The sequence below is a fragment of the Bemisia tabaci genome, chromosome 3 (genome assembly GCF_918797505.1).
Source record: "Bemisia tabaci chromosome 3, PGI_BMITA_v3".
NCBI classification, from domain to species: Eukaryota; Metazoa; Arthropoda; class Insecta; order Hemiptera; family Aleyrodidae; genus Bemisia; species Bemisia tabaci.
The window spans coordinates 13,726,057-13,749,520 of record NC_092795.1 but is presented as its reverse complement, the minus strand read 5'-3'; the positions used below and the strand labels follow the sequence as shown (position 1 = coordinate 13,749,520).

Here is a 23,464-nt window from a genome sequence, read left to right as displayed (position 1 = left end):
TAAGCTAAGTGGATCATAAAATCCTGATGAACGATTGTGATTAAAAGATTAAAGTTTAATTAAAAGGTTTTGACTCCGCGAACCATTACTTACCTCCAGGAGTTCAAAAGTTGCAAGGAGCTCTCCCGCTTGTTCAAGGCCTCGGTGAATTTCGTACCACTCTAATGACGGAGGAAAGTTAGGCTTGGAATACGGCTCTTCCAACAGTTTCACGTGCGGTTTTGCGATTGCTCTTCCGATAAATTCTGACTTGCCCTGTGAAATGTCATTCAAGTATTTGAGGGGAATTGCAAATAAAAGAGGTGAGTGACATTTTAAGTAGAAAAGAAGATATTACTAGATATTGTGACTGAGCTATATACAAACATTCCAAGTCTTCTTGGAGAAAACTTTGTGGATTTTGTTTATTTTTTCGTGTTCGTTTCCTTCATTGTCTCAGTTTTTGATGTGCCTACAACTCATTCATGTTATGAGTTCCAATGTAGTTTTTGTAACATTAAACGCGTTTTTTCTAAACGCACAAAAATATCACTTACTGCTTTTACACATAAGTATTTGGACGTATTTCTGTAAACGGAACTAAGCGCCATAGGGGGAGGAAGAAGGGGGCTTTGATTGGCGGCGGAACCGCGCGTCAGGCTCATTTCGTCCTATACTCGCAATGCTTTTCAATGGCGCTTAGTTCCGTTTGACAGAACGCGCTATCCGGCATTCTAAATTCCTCAAAAGGAACTCAAATTGGCGCTTAGTTCCGTTTGACAGAAATTCCATTTGACACTTCATGAAAAATATCATGTTTCACGAATTCAAGCCACAATCTTGTGCATCAGCTACGTTTTTTGTCAAATTCCTGTGAATTGAACAATCCCGCCTATGGAAAAAGTTATCATGGCGGAATTTGTTATTCCATTTTTTTTAAAACTACATAATCAATTTTACTTATTTATTTAAATATAGGATGAGTGCACAATTGTAAATAGATAGGTATGCAAAGTGCCGCCTGTATTTGTCTGGGAAGTAATGAGAATTAGTCAAATATCAGCTTTCTGCGTTCACAATAAATTGGAGATGTCAACTCTTCGAAACACATGTTAGGGCCGTTTTTAAATTACGTAACGCACTTTTTCGACATTTTTGGCCCCCTCCTCCTTGTGACGCTTTTGTGACGTAGGCCCATATCCATTATCAGTTCATATCAAAATAGCGTTAAGCCCTCCTAGACCCCCTCCGGCCCCTCCCCTTAAAGCGTTACGCACTTTAGGAACGAGCCCCTTAGTTGATTTCATACACCTATTTAGTATCGTAACTATTGGCTGGGAGTGTTTAGCTATCAGATTTTCAAATTATTATTTTGATAAGCACAACATAAACATTAAATAATGTATTACCACTTTGTCTTGATCAAAGATTTCGATAATGACGATTGGTGGATCATTTTTAATTTCCTCCCTGACGCCGTAAATCAGTATCTCGTCGAACACAAGCAATTCATCCCAAGTTGGGCTCAAAGTCTCATCAATTACCTAGAAAAAACAGTGAACATAGAAATTAGTTATGGGCCAATAGAAACCCAGTACAACCATGAGAACTGTAGAAGGAAAACACACAGGGAAGAGGTAACTCTCGTAGAAAAAAAATAATAAAAAAACAATAATTTCTCTGCATCTGCGTGTTCTTTATCAAGATATGTCACCACCATTTTTCTAAAATATACTGCATTGAGGGATGAAAATACTAACCTGAGTAGTTCTACAGTACTCTGATATGATAACTCTAGCGAAAGGATCGGATAGTCCAGAGGCATCAGACCCAATCAAAGATCTTGCTTGATAAATATAAGCTCGCATCTGAAATGACTGAAATGTAAAATAACAAATTAACTTTCTACGCAAGGTGATAATGTACACGGCTTATGAATATTAAAGATTCACTCACATAAATAAAGCAATTCATTATTATACCATGGACATTTTGTAAACGCCGCAAATACGAGGGTCATCCAAAAAGTAAGGTTCCCTACCTTGTATCTTCCGAACGAAACGAGATAAATCAAATCGGTAAAAACGTACATATTAGGCATACTCTAAGCTTTAAAACGAGCTCAAGTTTTTGAAAATCGGTTGAGGACTTCGCGAGAAAACTCAATTTTACTGAGACGACCTCCCGTCGTCGCGTGCCCACCTCCGAGGTCAGGATGCGCGGAGAGTCCCTTACTTCAGACTCGACTTATCGCCTCTAAACATCAAATCGAAAAGGAATTTAAAAGATTTTATCAAGTAGGCCTTATCTTACTTTTTGAGATAGTCTCCGCATCTTTTTTGACATTTCCGGTATCATTACAGCAGCTCTTTCATGCCTTCCGCGTAAAAGGTCTCGTCTTGGCTCCAAAACCAGTCATTGCCAGGTATGCCAGCGATCTGCACTTCCAAATCAGTCGCTTACCGTGGTAAAATTTTTCCCCAATCCTCCGTACTCTCTTAATTTAGCCTCAGGTGACTTTCGTCTATTCCTGAGATGAAAAACTCCCACTGTGGAAAGCGATTTCCAACCGATTTAGAGGTGCAGATCGCTGGCAATGACTGGTTTTGGAGCCAAGACGAGACCTTTTACGCAGAAGGCATGAAAGAGCTGCTGTAATGATACCAGAAATGTCAAAAAAAATGCGGAGACTATCTCAAAAAATAAAGCAAGGCTTACTTGATAAAATCTTTTAAATTCCTTTTCGATTTGATGTTTAGAGGCGATAAGCCGAGTCTGAAGTAAGGGACTCTCCGCGCATCCTGACCTCGGAGGTGGGCACGCGACGACGGGAGGTCGTCTCAGTAAAATTGAGTTTTCTCGCGAAGTCCTCAACCGATTTTCAAAAACTTGAGCTCGTTTTAAAGCTTAGAGTATGCCTAATATGTACGTTTTTACCGATTTGATTTATCTCGTTTCGTTCGGAAGATACAAGGTAGGGAACCTTACTTTTTGGATGACCCTCGTATGATGGCCGCCTCATCTATTTAACTGTGGTATATTTACTTGTTTCGCACATCTGATCGTCCTCCCATACTGTTGTCTCAATTTCTGAGATGTTCACATTGCATAGTTACTGAATTGAAGGAGAGCTCTGTGTTGTTCGGTTGTGTAAAGTTAAGGGACAAAAATCGCGTACAGGAAGACTTTGGATTCCATACGTCAGATGCGCACACTTTTTAAACGTTCATTTTTAAACATTATTTTACTCGTGTCAAAGCAACAACGAGTGATATTTATTGAATAATTAACACTTCAACGGAAAGAGCGTATAGGTATTTTACTGCCGCTCTAAGAAAAAACGCCGTATCGACAAAATGTTTCAGTCGAATTTTTTCTGTTAGAATGTTTATTTTTGCCAAAAATTTTCATGTAATTTAGATTCAATCGAAAATGAAAGAATGGGAAGAAAAATATTCAAAAGCCTCCCAGAAAATTCGGAATTTATTGACGGGAATTTGGCAACATCAGATGGCTTTTACAACGTTTTTCTTTAGCGAGGCAGTATACATTTTGAAAAAGGAGCTGATAAACTGAATTATGTGTGTTTTAGGAGACGCCGATTCACGTAACTTGGTATAATATACTTACATACTTCATGGTGTAATGAATGACAGAGGGAGGTAAAGCACGCGGTCTTTCAGCATTGCTTATCTCATGAGAAACTTCGTAACCTTTCGGCAGGCCGTTTACAAAGTACATTTTGTGCTTTAACAGACCCATCCACATGTAAATCTGCAATTTCGCTTGGATGGTCCATCCACTCGGACCTATGCCTTTTTTACCAGGCAGCTAAAAATGAGAAAGAAATGAAATTTGAAAGGAGCTACCAATTTAAATTTAATCTGTAAAGAGTGCAAGATACGAGTAGCTTATAAAAGAGTCGTAACTGAAACTTTTCTCGTGGCATACATTCAATATGTCTGGGAGGGATTCTACACCTGTAAAAAAAATCGGTAGTGATATTTGGAGATTTGAACCACATTTTGTAACAGAGAGCTATGATTCCTAACTTATTTAAAATAAAAGCTTATGTGCCATAAATTCCTCTATGCAGACACGTGCTTTTATGGATGTGCCAGAAATAGTAATTTCAATACAAAATTGAGTCGATTTAACGTGGATTAGATGCATGGTAAGTTGATGAATTGAAAATAGATTTCCTCTTTTTATCAGCGGTTTACTTACCTTCAAAAACAGAGATCGAACTTTTGAGCACCACCTGCCGCTCTCCTCATTCACTACGGAGAAAATAAGATCCCTGGCTGGAATTCGCTGATATGCTGTTCTTTTACCGTTGCTTATTAACCAGATAAATACATCGGGTAATGAGTGTTGGGGCTAAAAGCAAAAGAAAATAATCTTATTTTTTTTGTGGCGGCAGTTAACGTTCATTATTGAGTCTTTATATAACAATGAGTTTCGATTTGTTTACTTCACGTTAAACAACTTGGACATCGGTTGATATCAAGAAAGTAGCAAGAGTAAACCACCGTATTGCTTGCGTTTTTAGCAGTGTCGACGACTTTTCAATTTTGCAACCTTCTTTCTTACGTGGGAAAACAAATGAAATGAATTCAAACTAGCCCTCTATAGTTTTAGCAGCATCTAACCTTGATATGGACATATTTTTGCTAAAAGGAAGGATAGACGGGTAGGATTTAAGAAGTATGCTAATTAGTTCTGTCGTGCTAAGGAAGAACGCCGTATGAACATTCGAGAGTTGCCAAATTTCCCCGAATAAAACCTTCATTTTTTAGGAAAGTTGTACATACATTTTCTTGAAATTTTCGGATATTTTAGACCAGATTGGAAGCAATATTGTCTGAAAATTTTGAGGAAAAATATTCACTATTTTCCTAGTAAATTAAAAACTTATTGAAGGAAATATAGCAACGTTACAAGGTTCATACGGCGTTTTTCCTTAACACGGCAGAGTTGAGGTCCGTATGAATGAATGGGCATTATAGAGCATCAGTGACGTCATCGGAGACGGGAGGAGATCGACGGGATCGGGAAGGGGCTTTTTAACTGATGAGCTTTGCCCACAACGCTCTCGTCACATGCCAACGGCTCATGATTTGTCATATTTTGTCCCTGAGTTCCTGTTGATTTAAAAAAAATTCTCATTTATCCATTTTTCCGAGGGGAATCTCGCCTTTTTTTACATTGTTTCTTCCCCTCTTTCTCACCCGTCTCCAGTTTCTTTTAGCATGAATACGTCCAACTACCCCTCCGCAATAGTTTTAACTTCATCCAACCTTGATTTATAATAATATCCTTGCCAAGTATAGGTAATCCTGGACTAAGTAAAAACAAAAACTGAGCAAAGCAAGGAAAACATAAGGTATTAGTCATATGAAACTTTAATAAAAAAATGAAAAAGAGGAATTAGGAAGATTACACTCAAATTTATTTCTAACAATTTTAAAAGTTTCTTAATTTTTAAAAGAAACGTTGTTTAAAAAAATCATAAAAAATAAAACATCAATATATTAACATAAAAGAAATAATATCTCATGTGGCAGACTGAATGAAACATATCATAAATATAAAATAAAAATACAAAATAAAATAACATGAAAAACTTCAAACAATCAAAGTCCATGGCGGACTCATTAAGTGAGCCTTTAAAACAAGGTTTTTTCAATGATAAAAAAATTTAATCATAATAAAATATATTCATGTGCAATCTAATTTTTGGCGTGAATTATTTCGTTGCAAAGAAAAAAGTTTCATGCGAACAGAAATCTAAGTTATCAATCATCAGAATCTAAGTTTAAGGTGCAAATCTTACATCCTCCATGATACTTTTCAATTTCGTCAGGTAACTATGAGCAGTCTTGAACCTTTCCTTCAGAGAATTTTTTGTTACCAGAGCTTTTAAAGTCCTGGCTTGGCCACCGATAAGATCCTGAAACAAAGTGATAACAAAATCCTCGTCATGTATATTTCATCATCGTCACTTAAGGTAAGAAATGTAATTTTTATTCCCTACTCCATTCCAAATACTAATTGTAGGAATGTATCTGTAAAAAGCTCATCATCTTTTGCTAAGCCCAATCCACACTATCAAACTTTTCATTCAACTCTTGAATGCAACTTGTCGTAATGAAAAGTGCGATAGTGTTATGATGACGCTAGAAAATGACAATTTGATAAACAAAGTTGAACGAAAACTTAAATATGCCGTCACATTCAACTTTTCGTTCAACTTTCCATCCAATTGATGCGCCGATTGGATGGAAAGTTGAACGAAGAGTAATTGAATCAAATTTGTTTGCGTTCAACTTTCTATCCAACTTTTCGCTCAATTATATCGGATAAAAAGTTTAATAGTGTGAATTGGGCTTAACGAAAATCGTGAGATCGGCACTATTGCGAATTGGATGCATTTGACTGTACGACTCATTTATCATCTAGAAATCTTTACATAGTCGGTGCAACAAGTTCTAAAGTACGATTTGTGGTTGTTCCGACTCCCAGGAGCCCGTAGAAACTCACCGGAAGAAGATGCGCAAGTTCGAGTGCAAACTTTCGAGGAACGCATTAAAGTTGACACTAGGATAATCTGGACATCACCGGGTCGATTATTGAATCGTTATCGAATGACCCTGATCGATAAATCCCTATCTTAGCAATGCTTTTTATCGATCATAGTCATTCGATATCGATGGTTGAATCGATATCGAATGACCCTGATCGATAAATCCCTATCTTAGCAATGCTTTTTATCGATCATAGTCATTCGGTATCGATGGTTGAATCGATATCGAATGACCCCGATCGATAAATCCCTATCTTAGCAATGCTTTTTATCGATCAAGGTCATTCGATATCCATTCAACAATCGACCCACCACGGCAGAGGCTCTCTGCATTTTGCCGATAGCCATGTCAATTATTTTTGAGTGGGAGCTATCCAGCGGATACTTTTTAGATAGCTTTCCTCCAACTTTTGTACCTTTAAGTTTAAAACGAAATGGAAATAAATCCGCAATGATCGAAAAAAAACTTACTATCTCTCGGAGACACATTTTCGTTCTCTCTTTATCCAGTTTCGTTTTGCCGGTTCCCGAGCCGGAGCTGGAGCTTTTCGATATCGTTGTGTACCGGGCACACGTCATACTCAGCTCTTCTAACACAACTTTCAGTTTTTTCTCGGCGTCTGAGTCTTCGACGAGAATTGACGACTGCACCTCGCTCAGCCCTTCTTCCTGGGAAATTGGAACAGAGGAAGCGATTGAATCAGTCATTCTCAAAAAGACTTAAGTGGCAGAAATGAAAATATAAGCAATATAGTACATACACAGCGCTCGGCTACGCCTTATTGCCATAAAACTCGGTCTTGTTCCGCCATTAAACTCCTTGTAATTTTGAAACTTTAAGTACGTATTTCCTAAAATAGGAAAAACTGCACTTATGCGCCTTATTCTCCGAGTCCTCATATATGACCTCTAGACACGCAAAATTTCGTTTGTAAGAAGCATGCTCATAGATGCATTTAATCTTTCTGACGGAAATGTATTCACTATTCAAGTTACTTATTTTTACACAATAATTGGACGTATTTCTGTCAAACGGAACTTTGTGCATTAAGACATGAGCCCTGAGACCCATAAGAATATATGCATAACAGGGCTCACGTCAAAATGCACATAGTTCCGTTTGATAGAAAAAGTCAATTGAACTTTCAAAGAAAGATACACACCGCGATTGACGTTGTCGAAATTAAATCAGTCTCTTGCGGCTCCTGAGGACCCAATTTTACCTAATTTAAAAAATGAGGGCAAAATACCTCATTATCATTGACTTGGCACGAGAATAGCACTTTGCATGAGGTCTCATCCTTTCATACCAAGTGAAGCACACGCACTGAGAAAACAAGTTACGGTTATACGAGACATACCGTCCTTCCGGGCTTAGAGGCCGAAAGTTCCGGGTGCTGGAGCCGTAGCTTCCGATTTCTCCGGGTGCTACGCCCCGAACTTCCGGCCTCTAAGCCCGGAACGCCGGACGGTATGTCTATATAGCCCGTAGGTACGGGTTCCACGGCTGGAGTTTTATTTTTCAGTGCGGTATTGACGCAGAACAAGCGATATGATGAAAACTACTCATAGAGAAAAAAAGGAGGTGTTTTCATTTCGGGACCGGATTTTGATGACGTAGGTCGGTACGGACGACTTTCATCATCGATTTTCGTGGAAATGAAGTGTTCACCGAAAAAAGTCATTCTAAATAAATTTTTGAAATTATATCATGAGTTGATCCAAGCAAAAAATCGGACGTTACGGTCCGTTTTTCATACTTCGAACTCCGGATTTTGCTGGCCATGCTGTACCGACCTACGTCCCGAGGTAAACAATCCTCAAGATGCAAACACCTCCTCTTTCTTCTCTATGAAAACTACTCACTAATTTCTCTATGATTTGAGCTATGAGGTTAGAGTTGTACATCCTCCTACGGTGATCCGGCCACACGGACCTCACATGGAGGCACGGCTTATCCTCCCAATACGGGAGGTAATAGTATATCCTATCATGGGTCATCGGCTTGGAGGCCGACGTGGAGCTCTGCCACGACTCTGACGTCACGTGCTCCAACTGCTCGTCCCCCTCGCACTCCACGTTATTATGACTGGACTCGTTGTAGCCGTCGAGCATGTTGCCGGCGTTGCCGACGCTGAGCTCGAAGAACATGGGTTTGTCGCTGAGCTTCTTGTCGATCATAGTGGCCTCGAGGACGGTGGTGAAGAGGAAGAACTCCTCGTTCTTGGAGTAGGAGGCCTCGGTGATGGGGTAGGTGGGCTCCACCTCGACCTCGGCCGGCGCCACGTCCACGTTGTCCGTGATCTCGGTGCGGATGGCCACGAGGAGGCGCCCGCGGTACGAGACGCCCTCGCCCAGGCCCAGGTTCAGGTTCGCGTGCTCGTCCAGGATGTTGTAGTCCCGCGTCGAGCCGTATAGGTGGATGAAGTTCGGGCCGAACGTCGGTAGGAAACCTGAAAAAGTCCGCAAGAGGCAGCGTCCACTAACTGGAGCACGGAAAAAAAAAGAATTGCTGATTCAGCAATTTAATTGCTAAAAACAGTGAGTGCAATGTTTCAACGCAGATTTTACAACAAAAAAATGCTACTTTAAACACCCCGTGGTTAAATTAGTTTACAATGAGGTTGAAGTAGCATTAAAAATGCTACTTTAACCACCCCCGTGTTTGAATTAGTTTAAAATGTGGTTAAAGTAGCATTTTTTTGTTGTAAAATCTGCGTTGAAACATTGCACTCACTGTTTTTAGCAATTGAATTGCTGAATCAGCAATTTTTTTTTCCCGTGAGAATTCGCACGGAAAATATATGTCGCAGGCAAATGGTCAATGCCTAGGCATTTGATCAAATGCTTGGGCAGATAGTCAAAATTTTAGAGTTTACGAGGTTTTTTATGTTTTCACAGTCCTCTCAAATTCTGATACTTGGAGAGTAAACATCCATAAAGACACAGACTATCATTGCATTTCTGTTCAAAAATCCTCCTCCTCATATTTCTTCAACTGTCCAAATTTTAAAAAATATTCATTTTATAAAATGCCGCATATTTTGAGATAAATGTTTAATTAAGGACTAGAAAAGACGCATTACCATGGTTTGGAGCAAAATTTTATAGATAATTTTTTCCCGTCTGATTGGAGAATAATTTTGTCTACAATTAGCAAAATTATGTTAATTTAAGTCTCAGTATGGATATTTGACTATTTGCCTAGGCATTTAAAAATGCCTGATTTAACCATTTGCCTGTGACATATATATTGATTCATCTTTGAGTGCTAAATGAACTGAATTTTCAGTGTTTCTCATAATTTTGTCCTGTAATGGCAAATTGTGTAAAAATAGAGTTAAAAGGCGAGAAAATGTACCGCCTTGTGACGTCATCTGGCGGCACTTCTCATTTCAACACATGCGTTTTACCAGATTCAGTTATTTTGTCCTATCTCTTCCAATAATTGTTCGATTTAGAAATCAAGGATATTCTCGTGCTCAGTTCTCTTAGTGGTTTCATCCTAAACATGAAATTCACCACGTTCAGACACCTGCAAATTCTCCATTAGATCGCATTTAGCATAAAGGAAACAGCGCGTTATTAAGCGTTTTAAAAATCGTGCAATATCTTATTTCCTTTTAAAAATACTCAACATGAGTACAGCATTATAATTTACACAATTATTTTCCTTTAAAATTAACAATTTATAGGCGAGGAGGAAAAAAACATGATATACTCTGAGAGATTTTGTAGATAATTATGAAGAATCAACATTTTCGCGTGTATCTTTTGATTCTGAATTAAATGGTAAGTGAGCACCTGACTCCATTATTTTCAGTTCATTGACTGACAGATAGATATGTTGTATGTCTGCAGTCTCAGTATTAGCGTACCTTTATCACCATCATTGGAGATGGTTTTCAAATCCACGAAATGAGTTCCTATTACGGCCCTCTTTACAGAATCATCCCTGAGTTGAATTTTTATCCGTTGACACAGAGGAGGGAACATCTCTGAAAAAATGATTTCTTCATTCCAAACTGGAGCATAACTATTTTTCTTAATGCTTGTTTTACCCTGAAATGAAAAAAAAAATATTTATATCTTTTATACACATAGTTTTCACAATAAATGTGGCATAAAAGATCGACAAAATTGTACACTAATGTTGCAAAGCTAGAAAATAATTTGCAGGCTTTTTTTTGTTGCAAAGTTTACTTCAGGAAAATGTGTTAATAAAATCATCAGTGCGTCAATTTGTCAACATTTAACTTATCTTTCCTTATTATTTTGAGGAAATCATGTCCATTAATCATGTGAACGAATTTTGCCCATCCTATGAGGGGAAAAATTCAAGACTTTTCTGTCGAAGTAACCAAAATTTTCAGCCAAAGAAACCGAATTTACGTTAGACAACCTAAGTATTCGGTCTAGAATGCGAGTATGCCTAACATAAAATTAGTCCTTTGAATGAAAATGCCGTTCCTATGACCGAAAACACCTAGACCAAAAGTTTTGGTGTTCCATATGGGAATGTAGTTTTTTTTAACCTCATGATTGATGGCATCTTTCAAAGCACGTAGCTTGGCTCGCAAATTAAATCGAGTGGCGATAACAAAAAGAGAGCGGTAGTCAATAAATTACTGAGTCCTAGTATCTGTATTCAATAAAACGTTTAGCATGATTTTTGAACTTAATTAGAGGAAATAACGACTTGATTCAAGCAGAAATATGCTTATATTTACCAACAAAGATTTCCTTATGAATCAATATAGAAAACAAGTTGGTTTTTGCAATCGCTAGCGATAGCAATATTCGTCATGGGAACTTTTGCTTCTGGGATATGAAAATTTTAAGGTACAGTTCGTTTGTAGTATCTTCAGAATTGAAGGGGCTATGTAATTTTGTGTCGACATCTCTTTTTTAACATTTTTAATTTTTTTTCTTTGCATACAAGAAAGCTGTTATTTACCAATTATTTATTTTCGTTGGATTATGTATGGTTTTTGGAAGTTAACGCATTTAACTTTCAGTTTCGTTTTTTCGGCGTAAAGTATGATATTTTTACTCTACGCATATGCCCGAATACGCATCATAACGACGGTGAAACTACCAAACCACGTATCTCGTTTGCGGTGTTTAAAAATCTCCGCTCACATTTTATTTTTTTGAAGTAGACCAAATCAATATCATTCCTTGAAATTTTCACAGAATTTTCTCCGCACGAAGAGGAAAAATCACGGAAATTTTCAAGACTGGACGTTAAGTAGCTTTTCATTTAAAAAATAAAGTATGACAGGAAGTCTGCGACGTCGCAAACCGAGATACGTGGTTTGGTAGTTTCACCGTCGATAAGTGACCTATGTGCTTCCTAAGTTGCCATTTTTTTCATTCAAATAGATGTAACCGAAATGTTAGATGTGTACTACCTATACTACTTTCATGTCATTGCTTTATTATTATTTATTTATTTACTTTTTGCGTAGGTATAAATTGTTATTTTTTGCTGAGTTTTGGAGAAAATATTGCTTTAAGAACGTGGAATGTAAATTAGTTTTATTGAAAAAAGAAAATACCATCATTAATTTGGGCGAACAGAGAAAATATACATCAATATTTGGGTCAACATCTCCCTGATTATATAAAGGATGAATATATTAGTATTTCTGTATCAAAAAACTTAGCTTTTGTCTTCAGAGACACAATGATTCTAGTCCCAGTCAATTTGTTTTATTGAAAAAACAAAAAAAACAAAAAATAAATAAAAAAAAAAAACAACTGAAATGTTAGACATACTATTTTCATGTCTTTCTATTTGTATCAATAGGTACTTTTTGCTTAACTTACGAACGTTGAATGCAAATTAACTTTATTGAAAAAAGAAAATAACGTCATTAATTTGGGGGAACATGTGGCTGATTATATGAAGAAGGTATATTCCAGTATTTTTGTTTAACATATTAACTCACGAGAAAATGTTCGTACATTTATCATCTACTATTAATTATTTTTTGATGATTAGTCTAAAACATTCAATACAACCATTAAAAAGTAGTTCCCATCGTCGGGTATCGAACTCCCGATCGCCGGGTGCCCGCACCGAATCAAAAATACGAGGCGGTTTAGTCAACTAGGCTATAATGGATCCACGTGGGCGAGAGTAAAAATAGCATACAAAAGACTCGGGCAATGGGCGGGACTTATCACAAGAGACCTTGACTGCTTTTGGGATGATATGAAGCGCATTGCTGTTTTGCTGTAGGAGCCATGGTTCGCACTGTTTTAATGCGTCTCGAGGTTCATGCCAGCACGCATTCCGATCGCGGCAGTTGAGCTAAGGCAATATTTGCGTATCCATGAATTAAATCAATCAATCGAGCTCTGATTTTGACTTCTTTATCCGTAACGAGTCCTCCAGAACAATTTTCCACCTTGTACGATGGTTATTATTTCTTTACTTCTATTTTTCAAATTTGAGGTGGGATAATGGCGGCTTCTCAAGAACACCGAGGTAGGCGATCTTTTGCACCAACGAACAGAAAACTGATGGCGAAAAATAACCAATCAGAACCTCCCAAAAAAAAGAATTTGCCTAAAAACGGAACTTCGTGGTTCTGCGCAGATTTACCAGTCAGACACGACATCTCAAGATGGAAAAAAACTCGCTGAAAGCGAATTTTAGCAATCAACACAACTTGACGTAGAGACATGATTGGCTAAAAAATACAACGGTTTTTGATACATCGGAAAATCAACCAAAAATCGGAGACTGGGCGAAACGCTCAAGGTCGCAGAGGTATAGGGAATCCCATAGCGAAAGCAACGGAACGATTCTAATATCATGGGGAACTCCGTTCCCATGACAATAATGCTCGTTTAAAGAAGAGAGATGCTTATTTAAAAAGAATAGTAGCTTACAACAAGCAGAAACCAGCTTTCATTCAGCTATTTTATTCTTAATTCAAAATATAATCTTCTTGGCGACATACTCAATAATTTTCCTGCCTAAATCAAGTAATCTTTTCTCTAATGAAATTCAAAAATTATGCTAAACGTTGTTAAATACGGATGCTAGGACTTGGTGAGTTTTTTGACTACCGCTCTCTTTTTGTGCCGTAGTATCTTGAGATATTTCGCGAGGAAAGCTCCGTAATCTTAAAGATGCTTGTCACTATAAATATGTTGGAGCGCCTCCCATTTCGTATGATACTGTGCAACACCTATGTTGTAAAATAGTTGCTTGAGCAAAGCGTGGCAATCTGCGGCGCGGCGGGCGGCCGGCCAGCGCGGAACGCGCATTGGCGCCTACAAACCTAACTGGGATACTTCACGCATTGCGCAATGCTTGAAGTATCCCCTTAGGTTTGTAGGCGCCAGTCCACGGTCCGCGCTGGCAGCACAGCACCAGCACGTCGCTCCGCTGTGTGTTAGGCTCTTATATTTAAACTCGCGGAGTCAGCGTTTTTCGACTCATGATTTTGAAATGTTTAGCACAGTCTGCACAGATTATTTTCATGTAATTGATGAAAAAAAAGATGTATCAAAGGAAAATATAATGAGTATTTTTTAAATATTGAGGTGGTTCTGTGTCAAATAAATAATGGTTTCCACAACCTATTTAGTTTTATCTTTTATATTTTGTGTCTTTACTGTGTTGCAGCGCGGTCTAAGCGCAATCAAACGTTCAAAATTGGACTATTTGATTCTAAAAGATCGATGTACACACGGGTTAAAACCAAAGATTGCGTAATTCTTGCTTTTTCCTCTTTTATTCATTTTTGTATGGTTCTTTTCAACGCAACTATGGCTCATTGAAATTAATATCGATGTCATCGCGCTTGGAAAATGTTTTACAAATATTTGTAATTAATGTATTTAAACTCTAAGGATAGAAATTAAACCAAATATTCACCAATGACAATTTGAAAAGATGAATCAAAAGAAGAAAGTAACATTTCATTTAAAAAATGAATTACCATAACAACACCGCCTTCTCTCTCAATTTTCTCAGTGCGATATTGTCAATATAATTTTACATACGGACTAAAATATAGTGCTTGGACCAAGTCACTGTTGCTTTTTTTACGCGTCGGCGTAAACTGCTAGACAAAAGAGGTGCACGGACAACAAATCGTTTACGGAATGTCCTGAAACCAAATCTTTTTACACATTTTCTGATAGCTCATTATTACAAGTTCGCCGGTGTAATTGATTTGGTAATAATAATGACGACTGGTTACTTCATTGTTGAATTGATTGCAAACAAAATTTACGGAAAAATTGGAAGAAAAATATGCACAATTTCCTTAATAAATCCATGTTTATAGAAAGAAATATGGCAACGTCTGAATAAGGCTTCTGAAGCGTTTTTCCTAGCACGCGATAGCCAAAAATTACACGATTTATAATACAAAACCTGAAGATATGTGCTGCAGGGGGCGATACCACTATTCGACCTCCTGAGAGCTCGGTGTGCCTATTCAATTCATTGAAGGCGTTTTCATTTATTTTTCGTCGCCTCGCGTATAAGTCCCTATGAAGTGTCGAAGTAACAAGTGGATTATCATTTAAAATTATTCTCTCTTGAATGATCTTTTTGCTTGAGATGTTTCATGCGATGCCACTCCGTGAGCGTAGAACCACATCTACACGTTGCCATATTGACTCGAAAAATTTACACATTTCTGAGAAAACTAAAACATTTTTCCTGTAAAATCTACGAACAATTTTACTCATAATTTGATCTAAATAACTCTAAGAAACATATTCAACGAATGGACCACTAGACAAGGTACGAATTTAAGCATTCTGATACATGTTTCTTAACCAAAATTTCATGCAGAACACGATACGCACAACGAAAATGACTGAAACCAACTTCTAACGAAGATATTAACGTTTTTATTTCACATTGGTTACGAGGAATTTGAACTGCCTGCTGACAAGAAACTCAAAGGTCTACGTGAGTCAAATCGCGCACTACAACGGTTTCAACAAGCTCCTCAATCGAGTAATGTTCATTTCCCACCATGTGTTGTTCAAACTGTAAGGAATTTGCTATAGCTGAGCCAAAGTGTCAAGATTGAGGTTGCCAGATTTGTATATCGTAAAGACTGTCATGATAACGTTTAGCGCGCGATGTGAATCACGTAGAGCATTGTGTTTTCATGAGCGGGTGGTTTGAATTCACGCATCAAGAATCATTAAATATCTTCGTAAGGAGTTCATTTCGGTAAATTTCGTTGTGTGCATCGTGTTTTACGTAAAATTTTGATTAATAAACATGTATCAGAATGCTGAAATTCGTACCTTATCTGGTGGTCCATTACAGTCAATTAATTTTTAACTAAAAAATATCGCACCCAAACTGCCGTGCTAAGGAAAAATGTCATATGAACATTCAAAAGATATCCCTCCGAGAACAGGCTCATATTTAAGGAAGTTATTTTTCCTTGGTCTTTTCAGACATTTTAGATTAGTAAATTTACTTTGAAGATACTTTGACAAAATATTATGCAGTCACGGGATATAGTTGAATACATGCACAATGTACAATACAAATAGCTGTACATGCATAAATGGATGGCAATACTCACGGTGAGTCCAGCAAAGGATACTTGTACATAGGGATCAACGAGGTCTCGCACCTCTCTTGTAAAAGCTTTTTTAACATTGGCAACAATGGAAGAATTCATTTTTGGTAGTCCGTCCGCCCTATAGATTTTAACGATGAATTTCGCTCTCTGTCTTTCCATCGGAACGCCATCCGGCAGCAGCAAGTTCCTGTGCGTAGGAGAAAAATAAACATTTTAAACGTAGAAATAGCGTTAGAAAAGTTTTAAACATTTTTAAAATTATCGGACGATTGACATTGCAGAAAAATGAAATAGACAAAAAGTCATTAATCATCGAAATCCATTAATGTTTTTGAATTAAAATTATGTCGCGGAGGAAAAGAAGGAAAACCACAAGAGTTTGAGGCGTAATTGGACCACTTTTCGTAGAAAGGAACCAAGCCACATCAGCGATCGCTAAATTTAACAGGGTGGTTTAATTTTTTACAAGAGTACGTTTTTGCGGATTTATTTGAAAAATTTTAGAAACTTGCTTCGCAGTATGCAGAAAATACACTGAAATATGCACAAAAATCCGCACAACCGTGTTCATGTGAAACATTAAAGTGCTCAGTTAAATTAGGCAATAGCTGATGTGGCTTGGTTTCTTTCTGTTCAAGGCGGTCCAACTGCACAGCGCAGCAAACTTTTATCGACGACGCAATTACGGAAAAGTCTTCCTACTTCGCAGAACATCTCATGTCATCTCACAATGTCACTTCAATTTTATATTTTGAAACCAACCAAATCCATTAACGTGTAAAATATTCCAGAAGAGAAGTTTTAAAGACCGAAAAATAATTGCACTATTTCATTCATTCTTTTTTCTCCATTTATATTTATTAAATTTTGACTCACGCTTCGATATCATCCTCATCTTTTTCACTCTTCGGTGGAACTTTTACTGAGTCACCTTTACCAACGACAGATATGTCACACTTTAAATATCCCTTCGGTCCTCCGGCTATGTCCTCTGGGTCCGTGAGCAAAGCCCATCGATGGTAAAACTGGTGATCTGAAATGAGTGGAAAGTTGATCAATACGTATAGGTTACAAATCACTGTAATTGATTTTCCCTTCATGATGCAATTATTTCTATATAACTATCTAACAACCAGATAGCCGTGGCTTGTGAATGATTTGAGTTCCGTTAATCTTGACTCTTGATTTACACACAGGACCATTTTATTTGGGGGTAAAGCACCGTTTATCATCAATGATAATGATATCAATTACCGCTCGGATTTATTTAATACTCAATTTTGTATTCAAAAAAGAAAATTGTATTCTCAATGATTTTATTGAAACGTGAAGTATTCTTTTACTTCATTTTTTATTGAGTAATTACGCATTATATATTTTTGGATCCCTTCTCAGGTCGTATTTTACGGCTTAATGGCTCTGAAAACACATAAATTACACAAAAATACTTCACCTTAAATTTTTTTTTTTTTCAAATTTGTAATTTTCAGTTGGAACTCATCATTAAAAATTCCAATCCGACCTGTTTTTGTTCTCTTTATCTTCTTAGTCCAGCGAAAATTACATGGTAATGGTTTTTCATCAAAGCACAAGGTTCAACAAACCATTTTAATGACGATGAACATTTAAATCAATTTTTGGAACTGTTCTTTATAGTTTGAAACAACTACTCGTAAATGCCCATATATTTAGCATGAGAATTTAAGTATGTAACTGGTCATTTAATTTTGACAAATACTTAACATGCTACTTATTACGTATTTGTGCACATGTTTCTCTTGAAATATTTCGTTGAGCGGATTTAAACATATACATAGAGATACTTTTTTCACTTTTGGAACATTGACGAAAAAGGTCAGGAGACGCATCATTAATTGATAGTAAGCAGAGTGGTCATGCTGAATTCAATAGGTGCAACAAATATAAAATTTCAGCCTCCAAGAAGGATAGAGAAGCGTTTTGGTGGATATAACATGTTTTCCTTAAAAGTCACAGAATCAAAAAAATTGAATTTTGTTCATCACTAAAAACACATGACAAGTCTGTGTAGCCGGCGTCAGTCATTAGGTAAAATGCAATCAATCGACACTGATGAGACAATGGGAATAGAAAATAAAGGAAAACACTGTGATGCATTACGTACGATGGAGTAGATAAATATTTGAGAGACTCAAGACAAAAGAAAGAAGGGGAGAACAAGAAAACGGTTTGAGCAATAGGCATAAAAGTCATCATTAGGGACATATTGTGGGCTTAAGAAAATATGTTTGCAGTGTTGGAATTTTCGTTAACTTTTTTCCTTTTCTTTGGTAACACGAGATGGTTTCAATGGGTCTAGGAAAATTTCCAGATTCGCAGATAAAAATAATATCTGAATCAAAACAGGGTAGAAGGGAACTCATTTATATGGAATTATTTAGTCTCATCTGCAGTAAGCGGTTAATTTATTACTTAATTGCCCCAACAGCTACAAATATCACTTAAGGTACAAAAAGTAGAGTTGCTCTTTTGGTTTTCGGACGACTGGTGGAGATTTTTATACCCTACGAGTTTTACCACATGGGTCTTGGTCTTTTCTGAAGATTGATTAAGTTCGGCTAAAAATCTGTTCTATCTATGAAAGAAAATAATTTATCACATATTTGAGCAAATTTGAAGTATTTTTAGCTTGAGAAATGTGTGAAAAAAATAATCTCGGAAAGCCGCGACATTCAAATGGACACCACGTATTTGTATTAAAATGCAGAATTTTATCGTAAAATATAGTTTTACATAACGTTTTGCGACGGAGTGATTTAGTTTTCCGTGATTTTACAAACGGCCACTTGAGATTCAAAAATAATTAGTTGATTCGATTGACTATTGCATTTTTTCTGTAAGTATGTATAGTGCAGATTCGCTTTGGTAAATTTTCATTGTAGTCGTAGCGTCGTGTGTTGGCTAGCAAAAACCACTTGCTGAACGGGTGTTATTTTAAGATATATTTTTGGCCTTGAGATACCGCGAAAGAGGTAAATTCGATCTCTAAAACGTATCGAAACGTAACAAAGGATCTTACAATGAACTGAAGGTAGCAAGAAGTGGTTATACCTGTCTGAGCCCAGACAGTCGCCACATCTAGCTTAAAGCTGCCTAACATTTTGTCACTTCGAAGGATTTTCCTTGACTGGAGGACCTGTTACAAAAATCACAAGAGAACGGAAATTTATGATTTTAGTCAGTCAAACTATTTAACGCAACATACAAAAATACATTTTCTTTGCGGTAAAAGTCAGTTAGTGGATTAAAAATTTTAGACGGATAGTCTGTGCTGGTCTGTGCTTAGTAACTAACACGGAACACTTGAGTTCCAATTTGTTTACCATGAACCGATCACAATTAGCAGAGAGGAATTATCATGCAATATAGCCGTTGCCAAACTCATCAGAATGTTAATAGTCTCGCACAAAGCCGGCAACTTGTAGTGATTTGAAGTGTATTGCATCTTTTTCCCGAAAAATCGTATTATTTTCTGTAAATGCCGATCAGATAACTGGAGTCATTTTCGCTTTGTAAAGTCAAATGCTCGCACAAAAAACTAACTATACTGATATATTTTCTCTATGAAAGCTATTCTACAAAACTTCTAAACAAATCAATGGTATATTTTAATCGTCAAAAATTACTCAGGAGATAATTTCATAGTCAAAGGCTTACTTCGTTCGGCTGAAAACCAGTTTTAGTGCTGTTCCTGAGAATTTTTTTTGTGTTTTCCCCCTTCATTAAGCCGGTTTTCTCCAACACCCAAGTAAATCGGTCGATATGTTTCTATTCGGAATAATTAAATTACAAAAATAAACGGGCAACGGCTATTTTGTGATTTGTCCTCTCCAGAAGAAGCCAATCCGAATGAGCTCTGTATTGATCAGGAAGGATAAATGATCAATGAAACCAGTGTCGTGGTATGCTTTGCAATATATTTCCCGTTTAAAGCTATGAAAAAAACCGATAAACAGACTGTCCACAACGAACACCTTAATAATCGATTCCTTACCACAGCTTCAAATGGAGAGATATCGATAATCGATCACCGCGCCTCGCCACTGAAGAAAACCCACCCATTGTCACGAAATGAGTCCATTACCATTAGAATCACCCCTACTCGAAAAGATGCACTGAGCAAACTGAGTGAATTATCGCTTCCAAATTATTGAATTTCATAAAGCGTAGCTAGAAACGAGCTCCATTCAAACCCCGGAATGCTGCCTGAAAAATTCAGATTGTGCGGATGTACCCCGCGATGAAGCATGTTCGTTTGAGAGAGAATTGAAGTCTCATGAAATCTTCATTTGCATTTGGCGAGCATGTTTTCACATGTGAGACTCAACTCTCTAAATGCGTCTATGTCCAGATCGGTTAAACCGCTGAAGGTCTCTAAATAAATGTGTCGTGGATTGGACTGTTTTCAGAAAAACCCCTTTCTTTAAGATTAGAGAGCAATTGAAATATCTAATATTTCACCTGACTACGTATAAATATAAATTCTACTTGATGAAAATCCCATTGTATATAATAAAATATAACCGGTGTACTGAAAACTTACGACAGTACTTGATTATACATATAAATATCACGACAGATTTTAAAGTGATCATTTTGTTTCACCCCACTTGAAATAGGCGGTGGAAAACGTAATAAGTTGTAAATTGAGGGATTAATGTTTTTTACCCCACCGTCGGTGATAAAAAAATGTGTAACTGCGCGCGCGCTCAGTTGAGATTTCAGCGGTAATCGTGATCATCTGCCATCAAGTCGGAACGATATGGTTGAAGGCGCTCTGAGCAACTATTTCACCACGGAAGTATTGCACAGTATCAGACGAAAATGAAGGCGCGCTAACGTATGTAAATTGTAATCGGTATCGTCTACCATCCTGTTGAGTCTACTGATCCTACGAAAAACGGCTCCTGTACGATCGATTGTTTTGAATTTTGAGTCAAAGGGTATTTTTTGATGTTATTGTCGAATTTTTAGTCAAATTTTCCAAATTAAGACATCCTTTGTGGCGAAAATGGCGTAAAATGCTATCTTCACGCCTTCAAAATTATTCAACCGTGCACCCAAGGTTTCTGTTCTTTTTCTGCTCAGTATCAAAATCGATGTACTCTCAGCTAATGTAGACGTCAACATTTGCGCCCTCTTCAGCTTTTTTATGTTAAATCTTCTTGTTTAATTATTCATTTATTTATGTTTATTCCTTTAGTTTTACTTTTTTATCTAGTCATTCGGAGGAATATAATCAAAATTCTTAATCTTCACGTAATAGACGCAGATCAGCGATGCGATCCAAACTCAAAAGCTACCGTCACAATCTAACTGAACTTATCGATTTAACAAGTTCAGATCTCTGCGGCCCTGATTGGCTCTGGCTGCAGGCGCCGGGATTTTAAAACTCACACTTTACTCGACCGAAGCGAACACGATGCGTTATCAAAGTGAAGCAGCCAGCGTCAATTTAATAGCGGTCTGCTTTTGTTTGGTAGGCGAACAGCCAATAACGACAATATTGTTTTGATGCTCGTGTGTCAGTCGCTGAATTCACCGCAGACGCGAGTTACGGGCGCAAGACCAGTGCTACGGAAGAACGCCGTATGAGCCACCAGACATTGCCAAGTTTCATCCGATAAAAACCGAAATTACCGGGAATATTGTGAATATTATTTTCCAAAAATTTCAGATAATTTTGTACGCAATTTAATCTAAAATATCTGAAAATTTCAAAGAAAAATATGCATTAATGTTGTCAAAAATACATGTTTTATCGAGGGAAATTTGGCAACTCTCGAATTTTCATACAGCGTTCTTCCTTAGCACGGCAGATTTCCCATCCTCAACATGGACTGCGTTATGCAAAAAGGAACCAAGCTACATCAGCTATTGCCAAATATAATCGGGTATTTTTAATTGGTTACGTGAAAACGGTAGTATGGATTCTCATGCAAATTCCAGTGAATTTTTTGCACAGTGCGAAGCGAATCCCTTAAAATTTTCAAAAGAATCCGCACAAACATTCTCTTACAAAAATTTGCCCGGTTCAACTTGGCAATAGCTGATATGGCTTGGTTCCTTTCTGCGAAAAGCGGTGAAAATAACATGCGCTTTTGGGCTAAGCACTTCCTCATTTTTCTCCGTGAACGACCGCTGTGAGAGACAGTTAAATCTATCGGTGATGGATTAAAACTCGGGGCCCAATCCTGTGAGCCGCATGTCGCACAGTGGATCGAGTAAATAGGAGAGGTCAGACAAAGTTTGGAAACTCTAAACGCTTACTCCACTTATACAAAACTTTTAGGTTCTAAAAGTGGCTCCATTGGCTTATTCGTGAAATTTCTGCCAGGAGCACCCCTTGAACTTTAAAATGTGACGAAATAAACATCCAAATTCGCAGTGTTGGTCAAATATTTCATGTTCGACCTCCTTAATGGAGATGTTGCGTGTGTGAGGGATTTGCGATTGGACTGTTGTCTCTCACGTAAAAGTTCGCGAGAAACACGATGGTGCCACTGGTTTTCTCTGAAATCATCTCCCAAGCTCAAAAACAGCTCTCATAATGAGGCCAAAATGGAGCCAAAATTATCCTACCCTACCACCTCTACCTATCAAAACCAACTCTCCGTGCAAAGATAGGGAGCAAATACATTGACAGGGCTGCCACTTCATTTGGGGACTCCAAAACTGAAAACACGGCAACCCTGCTAATGTATTTGCTCCCTATCTTTGCACGGAGAGTTTGCTTTGATGTAGAGGTGGACTCTCAGGGTAGGGTGGGATATCCCCTCCATTTTTGCCTCACTTTGAGAGCTTTTTTGGAGCTTGGAAGTTGATTTCAGAGAAAACCAGTGGCACCATCGTGTTTCTCGCCAACTTTTACATGAGATTCAACAGTCAAATCGCAAATCCCTCACACATGCAACATCTCCATTGACTCAATCTACTGTGCGCCGCACCAACTGCGAGCTCAGTTCCGGAATCCAAGACTAATATTCAGCCGGGATTTTTGGACGGCGGCTCTCGGAGAGCCGGGAAAGTCGCTCAGTCACTTGCTTTGTTTCACGAACTTTACAGGGCGGCTGAAAAGGCCAGTTAACGAGTTTCGCAAATGAGATCGTTTGTTCCACGCTCTCCCAGCCGGGACAGTATGCGCTTGTTAATGATAACATCAGCCTCTCCAGCGCCTGAGCCGCGCTAGGGCTCTCCGCGCTTCACCGAGGGGATTTCTCTCGTAATGGCACCGTGTAATACGAGGGCCCAGTCCGTAAACTCCACGAAAATGTCTTCA

General features: G+C 37.8%; 1 protein-coding gene across 1 annotated transcript in view; it reads right to left on the bottom strand.

The window, feature by feature from the left end:
- mfr (ferlin family C2 domain-containing myoferlin misfire) overlaps positions 1-23,464 on the bottom strand; it is a 141,327-nt gene that overhangs the window by 25,192 nt on the left and 92,671 nt on the right. Inside the window, exons 9-20 of the mRNA XM_072297777.1 lie at positions 19,237-19,321; positions 17,023-17,179; positions 16,147-16,333; positions 10,444-10,627; positions 8,432-9,018; positions 7,037-7,234; positions 5,816-5,932; positions 4,207-4,359; positions 3,610-3,810; positions 1,740-1,856; positions 1,389-1,523; positions 94-255 (exon numbers count right to left, since the gene is read on the bottom strand). Of these exons, the coding sequence (XP_072153878.1) occupies positions 94-255; positions 1,389-1,523; positions 1,740-1,856; positions 3,610-3,810; positions 4,207-4,359; positions 5,816-5,932; positions 7,037-7,234; positions 8,432-9,018; positions 10,444-10,627; positions 16,147-16,333; positions 17,023-17,179; positions 19,237-19,321 (2,283 nt within the window). The remainder of the gene's footprint in view (positions 1-93; positions 256-1,388; positions 1,524-1,739; positions 1,857-3,609; positions 3,811-4,206; positions 4,360-5,815; positions 5,933-7,036; positions 7,235-8,431; positions 9,019-10,443; positions 10,628-16,146; positions 16,334-17,022; positions 17,180-19,236; positions 19,322-23,464) is intronic.